Raw genomic sequence first — 14,862 nt, forward strand, 5'->3', positions numbered from 1 at the left:
AAAGCTGTTCAACTTTCAACTCATAACTGATACAAAAATAAGATGGACACAATTTGATTTTTACCTAGTTTATCCAGCAGCTAGTAAAAGCCCTTGGAATGTGTCTGTCAAAGAGATTATTTGATATTTTATGCTGAGAATAACATAACCAGTTTCCTTCCAAAAAACATAAGTAGGCAATAACATGGTTTAGCCAGATAGTTTCTTATCACTCACCAACTGCCTCCAAGCAGTGGTAAACACTATTATTGTTTTACTTCCCAATCCCTTACCTCAAATTCGGTTTCTGTCCAAATGTGAGCCCATATATCTTAGTGAGATAATTAGCTGCAAAATCTGCACTGATCAAGGTATTTGGTAGGAATTTCGGAGCCACAGTTAGCTGCAAAATAAATATACAGGGTATTCCAATTAAATGTAACAAATGTTTTAACCAAGTATTAGCCCAGCAACAAAACACCTGCAAATTTATTTTCTCTAAACAGGCAAAAATAAATGAAACTGAATGCAGATTGCATGAACAAAAACAAATTGTCCTCACTCACTAATCTCTCCAGGAAGGAGACAGACTTTTGCTCCAAGATATGTGAATGTTTTGGTTGGAAGAGTCCTGTGTCTTTTTGGTGGAAGATATCAAGAAATTGTTACTCAGAGAGAAAACACGTTGTTTATTATTGTTCCTAATTCCTCAGACAGCTGTGCCAAAAAATCCGACCCACCTCACGGTGGCCTACTACTTCCTCCCTTATGAAAGTAGATTGCCGGGGTAATAGCCACTTCATATGCCTGTTCCAGTATTTCATCCATTTACAATGATCTTTTCAACAGAGGATTCAGGTTCCCAAAGGACAGGAATATATCCGAGCCAAATGATGGAATATCAAATGGGACTTCAAAGCAAAGACCTACGGTACAGTGATACTTTGTTCACTGAACAAGTGATGTATCAGCAACAAAATACAGAAAGGTCCTGTCTCCAAAACTTCACAGTTGACGAGGGGTGTAGGATTTGATGTGTTTGCTCTTGGCCTGTTGTTATTTTTATCAGTGATTTTAAAAAATAAATGCTAGGAACATCTGCATCTGAACAAAAATTGGTGGAGTGAAAACTAATGATCAAAAAAGTGCAGTTTTACAGAGCATCCAGATAAAACTATAGCTAGGTTCACTGAGTGGCTGCTAATAGCCAAGTCATTCATCTAGAAATCAAGAATACAGGTTACAAGACAGGCTGGAGGACAGTTTTCTGGAAAGCATAAGCCCAGAAGATTTATGCATCAAGATTAAGTCCTTGGGAAACAAATTCTTAACACAGTGCTGTAGTAGGTATGATCCTTGAGTATATAAACAGAACACTACTGAATTGCAGTAGGCAGGTGCAATCACCACGGTTACAAATGTCAACCATAACACTAATGAGAACACTTTTACAATATTTTATGTACAACCTGAAAGGCTCTGGAGAGAACATCTTTTCTAGGGAGACACTGAAATCTTTGTCATCTAAAGCTCTGAGATCAGGATGGGAAACTCTGGGGAATGGAAGAGATCCGCCTCCTAGCCTGAAATTCTTTGAATCAATAAAACTTTTTCCTCGTAGTACTGTTGTGTGAAAGAGAACGTAGTCCTTATAGCCAGCAAGGCACAGCAAGACTCACATGATAGGAAAACTTATTTTTCAAATTTTTATTACAATAAAATGGCAATTGGTTATTAATAATAATGTAAAAACAAAAATATTTAAAAGATGAGCAATTTGTGAGATAACAGACACTTTATTGGAGAACTGCCTAACCAAAGCCTTAAACTATGTATTTACCTAAAGGGTGCCTAGATTCTCTCTCTACTAGTTTGTCAAGTGTACACTGATGGACTATATCCATGAACTTGCAATTTACTGGACTCATAATACAGTCCTATTTTTTAAAAGATGGAAGTACATTATTGACTGTTTTTCATTTTCACCTGTGCCAAAACCTCCATCCTTAAGCTGTCTTAAGTGTTTAACGGTCACAAACACAAGAAAGATCTTTCCCACAAATCACACTCCTATCAGTATTTCCAGATAGTAGATAAGCAGTGGAAATAGGTGTTTTACATATTACAACAGTTACTACAGCACCACTCCTGGCTTTACCTGTAATCTTTCACCTCCTGACCTGGGAGATATGAATTCAGGGAAGTGGATAAAGGCACTCATCTCTGACTAGGAAGGTCTGACAGTGCTTCAGAAAGAAATAAGTCTCTACCGTGACATAATATTGAGAATTCAGACACAGGAAACAGACTTAATCACTTTCATACATGGTGGCACTTTAAAGCTTTTCTCCTGAAACACAGTCTATTAGGTCATAACTTTTATACAAAGCAAAGGGCATGGCTCAGATATGTGAAACAAAAGCCATCAGAACCACAAGAAAAGAGGAAAGAGGAAAAGAAGTTTCATCCAGAAAGAGTTTTCACTTGCTCAGGACTTTGATTTGGCATTTCAGTGCTTAGTCATGAGACTAATTGATCTCCACTGGTTGACTGCTTGAAGGATTAATGCTGCACTGTTGTAACTGTTAGCAGAAATAAAGTTGACTGAATAGCTTTGTCTAGTATATTGCCTGCTGAGAGCAAACTGCATTTCTCCAGCTGCATTTTGTTTGCAGCTTTACTGCTGGATCTTCCTTTCCATATGGCAGTGTTTCTCCACTCTTAACTAATGAGTTAACCAATGAACTCAGGATTATACAAAAGTTATTACCAGTTTTAGAACAAGTTTTCTTGCTTATAACAAGCTTTGATATAAACAGAAGTACTAGATCCAGGTGAATCACTTTGTGGATACAGAGAAATGTAAAAACTTCTGTCACCGAAATCACCTACTTATAGTAAATAATAATGACAGCTCAGGACCTGGTCTACAGATTGGTGGAAGAGATTTCTTTTATTAATATGGCTTACTGTGGATACTATATGATAGATACAAATTATGAAAGTGGGGTGAAAAATTAATAAGGAAACTATAGCACCCATTCTTTACTTGAAGTACTTGCTACTCATAAGCCACAGAAGGCTTTTAGCCTATTACGGTATTTCTCTTCTCCAACCAGCTATGCTAGTTTAACGTAAGACAATTTAGCTATATCTGATGGGATCACAACTGAAGATAAAGCAGCATTAAGATAATCCATAAAACAAGGAGCAAACTACCAGCAAATCCTTGGTCTCCTCCAGACACCACAGTTACTTGATCTGCAGTGTTTCCTGCTGCAGAGTGGATGCAGTTTGAAGCCAATCTGGTTTGCCCTGGCTTGTGACTTATAAAGAAATGTATTATTTTGTGGGTCCACAACTTCTCACTGTAACTAGTTCTGACATTCGCTGATGTTTGCATTTTCTTTTGGGATCTTTTTCTCTCTACAGTAAAGCCAGAAAAACCAAACACTTTGTTTTGTCACACAGGGAAAATTGGAGTGCAAAGTTCTGGAATATTAGTCACAGTCTGGCTTGTTCCTTTTTATGGAGTTATTAACTGCCAAGATTGTTATATGGAAATGGTGCTTGAAAGGGAGAAAAGAACACAATGTTACTGTACTAAGGAATGGGTTCTATTCTCAATCACTCCATACAGAAATCTATGGAGTGATTCTGGATATGTCTTGGCCTGACTGAAACCTGAATGTGGCCACATGTATATAAACAGAACATCAAAAGGTCACAGATTTTAAGAGGAGAATAAAATATATATACAGACATGCATAGAAAGGCGGGGGGGGAGGATGGAAGGGCAGGGTTTTTGTAGACAAACAAAGATCTGCCTGATGTTTTAACTTATGTTTTTCTGTGGCATCCCAGTTCCATCTATAGCAAATATTTGTGGACAATCACTGGGGAGAAAGAAAGCCATAATGGGAACCCCCAGCTCTAAGGGTATGTGAGAAGTTATTTCACTTCCTAGCCTTGGCAGGGAAGATGTGCTTCTGTCATGACATCCACCTTGGGTCATTATACGAAAACACCTAGGATCTTCTCCATTAAAAAAGAAATTCAGCTCCTACCACTGCCACTAAAAGAAAAAATTCACTACTTGCTCAGTTTCGCTGTGTGTGGGTATCCCCCACGTCAAACCTTGTAAGAATGGGAATCAGGGAAAACTGGATAGCTTTTTAAAGATCTTGACAGCCCAAACAAAGGAATTAGGATGTGTTTGTTCACAGTTTTTTCAACCAGCCTCATCCAAATGAGATCTCCAGCATTTCCTATCGTTACCCTACAGCTTATTTGCATACAGGCAGCTACCAATGCTGTGTGCAGCTGATCCAAAACCTACCGGACAGTGGTAATTTATAAATGCAGGGGCTCTCTGCACACACAAGGGAAACCTTTCACCAGCTGCACAAATAAATAAGCATTCAGAATAGACTGACATGTGCAACCTCTAATTTTTTATCATACTGATTGCCTTCACCTTAGATGAACCTGCATTAGAATATCAATTTAGCACAATTTTACTTACATAGGATATATTTTAAAAGAATTGAAGACTTGCTTGTCTTTATTCTTTCTGTCTTTAACTTTCAGAACGTGATTAGAACAGAAGTCCGAAAGTCTTGTGAGCCTCTTACCTTATTGTTTGCCAGGTACAGGTAATTCAGGTTCTCCAGATGCTCAAATGCTTCCTCTGGCAACCCTTTAAAACAGGAATAACTGATCAGTGACATTGGCATCTTATTGCCTCTCTGTGTGAAAATACCAGAGGGTAGCTTCCTCTCTCACCTAATATCTTTAATGTCAAGAGCGTGTCCAAAGAAGGGCAATGAAGTTGGTGACGGGTCTAGAGAACAAGTCTTATGAGGAGAGGTTGAGGGAACTGGGGTGGTTTAGTCTGGAGAAGAGGAGGCTGAGGGGAAACCTTATCACTCTCTACAACTACCTGAAAGGAGGTTGTAGCAAGGCGGGGGTCAATCTCTTCTCCCTACTAACAAGCAATAGGACAAGAGGAAATGGCCTCAAGCTGCGCCAGGGGAAGTTTAGGTTGGACATTAGGAAAAACTTCTTCACCGAAAGGGTTGTCAAACATTGGAAAAGGCTGCCCAGGGAGGTGGTTGAGTCTCCATCCCTGGAGATATTTAAAAGAAGGGTAGATGTGCTTGAGGATATGGTTTAGTGGTGGACTTGGCAGTGATAGGTTAGCAGTTGGACTTGACAATCTTAAAGGCCTTTTCCAACATTAACGATTCTGTGATTTAAGTATTTTTCATTGCCACTGAAACAATCTGACTCAGACCTATTGTTGTCCTTGTGTTTTGTTAAGTTAAAAATAAAACCAACCCACAGATTGTCAAGAGGAATGGAAGACCATTAAAAATCCTGAGCATGAAAGGCCTGCAGCCAACCCCACTGGCATGGGTCAGGTACAGGGCTGTGTAGACTTGCCGAACAGCTGATTATTGGTGCTCGCAGCAACCATGCTGAGAAGTTTCTTTTGTAATTTGCTCATGAATCTGCAAATCTTTTTTTTTGGAAGGACATAATCTGAGGTTGTTTAGTCATCAGATCAATCTAACCTATGACCACACTGTTGCCAAAATAACACCAGTATCTGCATTTCATAACCCTTCCCTTGTTCTGCTCCCCCACAATTCAGATAGCCATGCAGTAACTGGCTCAGAGAGCTGGTCCAACTCGGAGCTTACCCTCACCCGCATAATTATTAATTTTCAGCTGAATCACTCCACATCCAGCTGATCACAAAAGCACAACTGCTGTCACAATGGAAAGGCTGCAAATAACATTTCCACCTGGCACTTAGATAACCATAAGTCAAAGGCGAAGCTATTTCCCACATCAAAACGTATTGGAAACTCAGGGCTGCACTGAAGCTTGTGAAAGAAACATCAAGCCCCAAAGGTAATAACGTCAAAGTTTGAATCTATTAAGCACAACCTTCCTTATGCTATGTAAGAGTGCTATGTTTTGGGTCCTGTGCATAATATGCTCACATTCTTAATACAGGCTGTTCTCTATCATTGGCATAAGGATAGCAACAGCATTCAGAGCAACTGGCTGACACACAAGTTAACAGCAGTTATATCTTTTGTATTGTATATCCTCCTCCCTTACTATTTACTCCAATTCCTCCATTTCTTTTGTGTTCCTTACTAACCCCTTGTCAAGTTTCTCTAATAAGTGTATGACTTAGCAAGCAAAACCTGCCTACAAAAATCAAAATTGTTTTAGGAGGGCAATAGTTGCCTTATTTGTAATGTATATTATTTATATTAAATTTGACAAGGACTAAGCTGGACTAAACTGCACTAACTGACTGACTACACTGACTAAGCAAGTGGAATAAGAAACAAGGTCAGTCAGAAGGAAATCTTTCAGCATGTAGACATTTCTGGTTCTCGAGTGCATTGATGTGCCTGTGGGACTGGAGGGAGTTTCCTGGACGAGAAGATCTCACGCCACAGTACACAGTGCTGCTGCCAGCTCTCCTCCTTGGTTCAGCGAGGCTGCATTCTTATACACTGAGTATTATGTTTCGGGTGATAAAGTGCCTCCATGATCTGTGTGATGGCCAAAGAAGTGAGGGTTATAGCTAACCACTCCAACCAAGTCAATCTATCACTCTGTGGCTTTCCTTATCGGCTGCCATTGGTCTCACTGCTTAAGCTGGTGTTGTGGAGGCACAGGCTCTGTCCACTTCATGGCTCTGCTGGCTTACCTTTTGAAGTTAGCCTGTTGTTCTGCAAATTGAGAGTTTCCAGTCTGTAAAGACGAGCAAGCTCTTCTGGAAAGATTTCTTCTATCTGGTTATTCTAAGAAAATGGAGAGTATTAATCATCAGCAAAGTAATCCCAGGAAGGATCCCAATAAATCCAGACTGTGAACTCCAATAAAATTTGGAAATGAACCCACCATGTCAAATCATTGTCAACAGACTTCTCTCTGTAATGAGCCAAACTCAGAGCTCAAAATGAAGACATCCAAACCCAGCAGCATTTGAAGGCCTGAACCAAGTTCTGTAGCTTGAGTTCATACCCAGAAATATGCTTATTCACTGATAGTGCCCAAAGAGCGTGATTATGCCTGGCAAGGCCTAAAATCCATCTGCCACAGCCAAACCTCGTAGCTGCAGCAAAGCTTTTGCTACAAGACTGGCACTGCGGATTTCCAAGATTATTACTTCTGTTATTTATGTGTTGTTTTAAAAACAACTTGTCATGGGCAGGGAGAGTCAAACTGGGCTTACTTCCTGTTTTTACTGTCGAGGTGACTGCCATCAGATTTTCATTAACATGCCGACTACCATTTTGACCATTAGTGAGTGATTCTAGTGTTTTAGCACCTAGGGGACCAGTCAGGGACCCACTGTGCTGGAAGCCAGGCTAATACACAGAGAATGACAGCTGCTGCTCCGAAAAGCTTCTCTGCTGTTGGCAGTAGAGATGGGAGCCGTGGCTAGCACACGCCTGGGACAGATCTGCTGAGGAAGGTGCCAGCTTACATTACAGTTTTTCTAACTATGCTGCACTTGGATGGAAAGCTCTGAACAAAATCTGCAATTCATCCACTAAAGAAAATTGGCAAATGGGAGCAATAAACAAAAAACAGTTGGTTAAGGGCAAAAGCAGCACTGAAAAATCTGGAACTACTGCCACCACTGGGAGGAGGAATGTGCATGGGGCTGCCACACTCCAGCCCTGCCCATGTCCCCAGGTGTCTGAGCACAGGCAGGGGAAGGATGCCTGCCCAAATGACCAGGTGACATGCCTCGTGGATTAGGGAAAGGCTGTGTATGTTCCTACCTGGACTTTACCAAAGCCTTTGACACTGTCTTCCACAGCATCCTCCCAGAGAAGCTGGCGGCTCATGGCTTGGACAGGTGTACTCTTCATTGGGTAAAAACCGGCTGGATGGCCGAGCCCAGAGAGTTGTGGTGAACGGAGCTAAATCTAGTTGGCCACGAGTGGGGTTCCCCAGGGCTCAGTGTTGGGGCCAGTCTTGTTTAATATCTTTATCAATGATCTGGATGAGGGGATCGAGTGCACCCTCCGTAAGTTTGCAGATGACACCGAGTTGGGCAGGAGTGTTGATCTGCTCAAGGGTAGGAAGGCTCTGCAGAGGGACTTGGACAGGCTGGATCGATGGCCCGAGGTCAATTCTATGACGTTTAACAAGGCCAAGTGCTGGGTCCTGCACTTGGGTCACAACAACCCCATGCAACGCCACAGGCTTGGGGAAGAGTGGCTGGAAAGCTGCCCAGTGGAAAAGGACCTGTGGCTGTTGGTTGACAGCCGGCTGAACATGAGCCAGCAGTGTGCCCAGGTGGTCAAGGAGGCCAACAGCAGCCTGGCTTGTATCAGGACTAGTGTGGCCAGCAGGAGCAGGGCAGTGATGGTGCCCCTGTACTTGGCACTGGTGAGGCCACACCTTCAATACTGTGTTCAGTTTTGGGCCCCTCACTACAAGGAGGACATTGAGGTGCTGGAGCGTGTCCAAAGAAGGGCAATGAAGCTGGTGAAGGGTCTAGAGAACAAGTCTTATGAGGAGAGGTTGAGGGAACTGGGGTGGTTTAGTCTGGAGAAGAGGCTGAGGGGAGACCTTATCACTCTCTACAACTACCTGAAAGGAGGTTGTAGCAAAGTGGGTGTTGGTCTCTTCTCCCAAGACACTAGCGATAGAATGAGAGGAAACGGCTTCAAGCTGCATGAGGGGAGGTTTAGATTGGATATGAGGAAAAATTTTTTTAGTGAAAGAGTAGTCAGGCATTGGAACAGGCTGCCCAGAGAGGTGGTGGAGTCACCATCCCTGGAGGTATTTAGAAGATGCGTAGATGTGGCACTTCAGGGCATGGTTTAGGAGACATGGTAGTGTTGGGTTGACGGTTGGACTTGATGATCTGAGAGGTTTTTTCCAACCTCAATGATTCTATGGTTCTATGAAATTCTGGTCATAAGGGTCAATGAACTATCAGCAGAGCATGGAAATCTGCTGACAGTCTAGGACAGACTGCTTCCTCTACCTGAAGCTTGAATCTCATACCCTTACATCCCCTTCTCCTGAAAAGACATGACAACCCTGCAGCATAACCATTTGCTGCGGGTGTGGCTTTCCCAGGTAAAATGACCCAAGAGCCTCCCAGCAGCATGCAGCCTGACAAGTGCAGCACCGGCCATCTGGATGTCACAGGCAATAGTGCTCATGGTGATGGATGGCTTTGGCTCCTTGCTCAGTGCAGGGAGAGACAGGACTCTGTAGGACAGTGGTTGGGGTCTGTGTCCAGACTGGTACGCTGTGTTTACAGTGCTTCAACTAATGTGTAGTGCTGCCAGAAAAATTCTCCTTAACGAAGTAATTTAGCCCATCCTTTTCAAAGACACCTCTAAATGAAGGCCTTCACCAGTAACAGTAATTACTAGTTTGGACAAAAACCTTATCTTGGGGCTGGAAGAGCAGAAGAGGAAGAATTTCCCGCCTTCTTTCCTCCCTGGATCTGTGGGGAAGCGGCCCGATGGCGACGGCCAGGCGCGTCCGTCGAGCCGGAGCGCTGGGCCTGCTGCACCGCCCGCTCCCACGCCGAGCCGAGGGGCCGCTGCAGGAGGCGGGAAGGAGCCGGGGCTCGGGCTCAGGCAGGGACACGGGGACCGCGAGGGTGGCGGGGGAGGCTCCGCGCCAGCCCGCGGCCGGGGCTTGGCCGCCTTACCTGCAGGGAGAGGTGGTTGGTCAGCTCCGGCAGCTGGAGCGGGAACTCCTTCAGGTCGATGCCGCCGCAGTCCACGACGCCCTCCTGGGTGCAGCCGCAGTCGCGGGGGCAGGTGGGGGCCGGGCCGGGCGGCCGCCGCCGCTCGGTGCCGCCCTCGGGGAACTCGTTGCCGGCGGGCGGCGGCGGCGGGGGGCGGGAGGTGGCGCAGCCCAGCGCCAGGAGCCCCAGCGCCAGCAGCGCCCGGCCGCCGGCCGGCATCGCCCCTGAAAGCCGAAAGCACGGCGCGGGGTCAGGCCCTGGCCCCGGCCCCGGCCCCGGCCCCGACCCCGACCCCGACCCCGGCGGGACCACCAGGGTCCGGCCCCGCCGAGACCCCCTACCCGCCCCGCACCTCCCGCCCCGGGGCCGCGGGAAGCCCGGGGCTCCAGCCCCGCGGCCGCCCCGCCTCCCGCCCGGGGTGCTCTCCCGTGCTCTAAGGGCGGTTCGGGGACCGGGATGAGGCCGAGCAGCGCTGCCCGGCCCCGGGCTGCCGGCCTGGCGCTGCCCCGCCGGACGCCCGCTGCAGCTGGCGGCCTGGCAGCACCCCCGCGCCGCCCCTCACTCCTGGAGTTATTTACTGCCTTTTTCATATTGAGAAATGCCAGATGATCCCGGAGATTTATAGAGGAGGTTATGCAATGTTATTTCTATATAACTGTTGGTCGTACTGTTCCTTACGGCTTTGCATCAGGAAGAAACTCTCCTCTTTAATGTAAACAACGTACGCTGGAAAAGAGTGACTCGGGCTGCCAGGACGCCTCTCGGAGGGGCTGCTTCACGTGCATCGAACAATAACAAAATCTCATGGCTACTGAAAACAAAACGGGCTTCCTATTGATTTTGGACAGTGCTGATCTGCACCTTAGAGGCCTGGCTAATGTTCAGCTTTTATCTTCCTGGCAGCAGGTTAAAATAATTTCAAACAGAAGTTAAGTATCTGCTGGATGGGCCAGCTGGCGCTAACCCAGCCCCCTCGGTCTCGTTTGTTGCCCTTCTCAGGTTTCATACATAATGATTTGCAGTAAGGGCTGGTAATGGCTTGTCTTTTATCCTTCCGGCTATTCTTCGCAGGAGTATTCAACAGTGATGTGAAGTTCTTATTTAGGCTGGTCTTTTAAGGTGAAAAAGCACAATGGATTTATGAGCTTAATATGAAATAAGTACTCTGTTCACCTCTGCCAGCCCAGGTTCCTTCTCTGCGTCGGAAGCAAGTACTTCCCAGAGCCAGACTGGCAGCTATCAGAACTGGCACATCTCTTCACATCCACAGGGCTTTGCTGCTTTGCACCAGCTGAAACTCTCTCTGGGGCTCTCACAGACTTTGGGTGCTTGGGAAGCACTGGAGAGAACCTGCTCTCAGTCACAGTCACTAAAACCTTAAATAATTTCTTTACACACTGACTTATACTTGAAGAAATGGGAGAAGGTGGGACTACAGGAGACAGCAGCCTGAGACATGGATGGTTTTGCTTTGGTCCTGGTCTTAGCTGCCAACATGCTGGGTGATTTTAAGATTTAACATTGCTTGATCCCTTTTCCCCCAACTCCACTATTCCACATCTTCCATATCTGTAAAAGCTGAATATAATGAAATTAATCTCCTTTATAAAACATTCCAGAGATCAGATGGCGTTCCTTACATGGCAGCTAGATTAATAAATGGATAAAAATTGGCCATATGAGTATGCCAACTGTGGATTAGTAAAATCCTTAGTATTTGGTGACCTAATCTCAGAAGATATTTCAGAAATCTTAGAGAAAATAATCTCAGAAAGTATGATGTATCAGATGTCTAACAAAGTACTTTTCCTGTATATCAGCTTACCCTTATAGATAATTACAAAAGAAACTAAAGAAAAAAACCTTCATATAAGCAGGTCACAAACAGCCCTGCTGTAATAATACCAGCACTGTTCCCATAGCACACAGTTACATCATGGTTGGTATTGGCTCTATAGATATGCAAAATGCTGACTTTTCCACATATATAGCTGAAAAGGTGTTAAAAATTAACGTGAAGTATTCTATCTATTCCACACTAAAATTTCCGAGGCAATCTCACCCTGTTGTCATCACTATGCATGCTTCTGCTACAATGCCTTTGAAGTAAGTGCTGCTCTGGTGCCACAGGGAGACACTTTGGATACAGAAACATCTGCTTGCATCTGGAGCACAGGCAGTAAAACCAGGCATGATTTTGATTTTCTTTTAGTTCAAAGAAAGTCTGAAGTAACTCACTCCATCTAAACTAATTCCCATGGGCCTGATCCAAAGCCTTATTAAGAAACCTTATTAAAGGAGTAGCTCAAAATGCACTGGAAAAAGTCCTCTTCCCTTGCTGTCAGCAGGCTCTGGATCAGGTCCTTCCACCCAAAGACTGGAGTCTCACTGAAATCAGTGCAGGGGTTTCTGTGGTTGCGTCTTTCAGAGTTCAGACAGAACCACCACTGATTTCTGCACTTTGCTGCCACACAGCACCAGAGGCAGAGTGCTAAAAAAGGCACAGTCTCAAGAAGCTGAAGTTTCAGGAGTTACCGTATGTTTCTCAGTGATTAGTTACCTCAGTAAACAGAATCATATTCAGAATATCTCATCTCTGTATCTGTTATTCTCCACATACATTCTCACAGGGGACACACACAGAGATGGAAAAACATCCTCTCCTTCAATATCAACAGGTTGACTGAGCTTGCTACATATATTTAACATCCTTTCTAAAAGCTGCAGCTGAAAGGCAGGCTGCTGGATGTTGTCTGACAGCCCAGCATTTAAAACAATGTAAAGTTCTCAAAAACTCACCTTTGCTGTCAGAAATCAGATGAATGGAGAAGAACATTTCTCTTGCCCTCACAGGCTCCCTCGGCTCATGCCATGTCAGTTACATGCGCTGAGCTCAGAGCGAGTCTCCCCTTTCCAAGCCAGATCCTTTCCAGATGTGAGCAGCAGAACTAGAGAGTAATAGGCAACCCTCTACCAACGGGTTTCCTGCACTTCCCAACAAAATTGGAGAGGAATTTTCCAAACTCACCATATGGGAAAATGTGAATAGGAAAGAGGAAGCAGCTATAGTCTGAATATAAAGACTTGGGCAAGAAACAATCTCCTGTTCCTTTTTGTCAATACAGTTTGCAAGATCCATGAGAGATGCCAAAAGAAAACATGCTGGAATTGGCAGAAGAAAAGCAGAGACGGTGTGTGCTTTAGCATTTCATTGCAGGATACCAGAGCTATGCTATCTGCTACTAAATCTTTAATTTTAGCTGCATTCAACACAAAATCTGAATCTGGTTCAAATTAGCCAGGGACAGACAGGTCAGCAGTTTTTCCTGCATTTCATCTCCCTCCCCTTTAACTCCCACTGGTTTTCAACCCATCAACTGATCTTCAAGGACCAGGGGTAGATAGGCTGAAACTATAAACGTCTTAGAGGCAAAATCCCCAAATTTGATATAACTCCCCATCTACCCATTTTCTTTTTTTATTTTTTAAGCCCCATATTACAGCACTAAACATCAAAACAACCCTCCACCACACACACACACACTCCAGCCCTGGTCATCTTTAGCCCAGAGCCTCCCATTTCTTATTTCTCCCCTCCTGGTAAAAAAGAGAGGAACATGCTGTTTGTAACATGGAAGAATGCTCTAAGTGCAGCAATACTTCCAAGAAAGCAACATAGCTTTTTGTCACTGACAGCGGAGTTACTATTTTAAATATAAAGCCACCTGTTTTGTGAATGCCCCGCAGCGCCCCATACAGTACCTTCACAAAATCTGCAGAGGATCTGTCCTCACCAAGAGCACGACCTTCTTGCTGAATTCCAAAAAAGGGACACTGATTCTTTCCTCTCACTCCAGCTGAACTGAAGTCTAAAGCAACTAAGTTATTTCCTCCCTCTCTTCTTCCAGGCTCATATCAACTGGAACTGATCCCCCTCTGTGCCACGTGTAAGTTTCAAAAGTTAGTGTGGGAAGTGTGTTTTTGCTAAAACAAAAATTAAACCAAAACAAAGCTGGCTTGTTTTTCTTAGTGATTCAGAGATCCAGGATGCATTTGCCTGCTACTCTTTCTATATTACAGTACCCTGAGTCCATACAACAAAGTTTACACAAGTGTTTTCAGGGAGGAGAAAAAAAGTGTGTTTGTGCTGAGGGACCACCCCGTCTTACCCCAGTCTGCAGACAGAGAGGAGGAGGGGGAGAGAAATTACCTGGCTCACTGTTGATGCCAGAGTAGCCCACAAGGAAGAGAGCAGAATTCATCCTTCCCCTAGAATGCATTTTTATCTGTGTTTTTGTTGTATAAGTATAGTACTTAGCTGTCACATAGCATCTAGAGGTACTATGGGACATCATAAAAAGAGGGGTATTATGCCTCCTTTAGTGGGGAAATAGAGGCACACAAGTGTCATAACCAATCCAGGATTATCCAGCAGGACAGAGCCATTACTAGAAACCAGACATTCCATGTGCAAAGGTTACACCTACAGCCTTACACCATGCTACAGATTACCTAAATAGGCTGGTTTTTTTCCAAGCTCTCACTTTCTTCATATCTTACCTTCTTACATCAACATATCCCAAACTCACAGTCTCCTGTCTCTAGGCCCAGTGCTGCATTTCTGCCATCAGAGAACCCACAAACCTCACAGGAAAACCAGAGCTGGAGTCAAACCTATCTAAAGGTGTTCTGACCCACCACTAAGCCAAAGGCTAAGCCCTAGCAGGGTATAGGGACCCAGACAACCACTGTTTCCATCACTACAGCTTTCTGCTACTTTCAGAGGACAGAACTTCCACTGCGAGACTCACAACCTAGAGTTAGTTGCAGGAAACATTTCCAGTCAAACTCAAGTCTTTGTACTCTTGCATGTTCCCTGCTGATGGGTGACAGCAGTTGTTGCAGCCTAAACGAAGAAACAATTTCAGGTTTAAAAACTGAAGCTGAAGATTCAGTTTAAACTTTGGTACAATCACTTCTTCAAATCATGTGGATGGCAGAGAAACAGGTCCTTGGGCAACAACTGCTAGGGTACTGCACTGAGCAACTGGCAGCTGTCGCAGACCGTGCGTGCCACAGCATGCCACAGTGTTTTTGCAATGGGCCTGCCACTCAGGGCACTGTGC

The 14,862-nt window shown here is 44.6% G+C and overlaps 1 protein-coding gene across 2 annotated transcripts in view; it reads right to left on the minus strand.

The window, feature by feature from the left end:
• Nucleotides 1–13,615, minus strand: part of PODN (podocan) — a 28,163-nt gene extending 14,548 nt beyond the window's left edge. The window contains exons 1-5 of one of the 2 annotated variants that reach the window (XM_064455073.1): nucleotides 13,499–13,615; nucleotides 9,698–9,960; nucleotides 6,716–6,809; nucleotides 4,614–4,678; nucleotides 273–382 (exon numbers count right to left, since the gene is read on the minus strand). In XM_064455073.1, coding sequence (XP_064311143.1) covers nucleotides 273–382; nucleotides 4,614–4,678; nucleotides 6,716–6,809; nucleotides 9,698–9,955 — 527 coding nt within the window. In that variant the 5' untranslated portion in view covers nucleotides 9,956–9,960; nucleotides 13,499–13,615. Of the gene's footprint in view, nucleotides 1–272; nucleotides 383–4,613; nucleotides 4,679–6,715; nucleotides 6,810–9,697; nucleotides 9,961–12,535; nucleotides 12,927–13,498 lie in introns of those variants that run through there. The other variant, XM_064455072.1, reaches the window with a different exon arrangement.
• Between the last annotated feature and the right edge of the window lie 1,247 nt (nucleotides 13,616–14,862).

This window comes from Phalacrocorax carbo, chromosome 6, assembly GCF_963921805.1.
Source record: "Phalacrocorax carbo chromosome 6, bPhaCar2.1, whole genome shotgun sequence".
In the NCBI taxonomy this organism is placed as follows: Eukaryota; Metazoa; Chordata; class Aves; order Suliformes; family Phalacrocoracidae; genus Phalacrocorax; species Phalacrocorax carbo.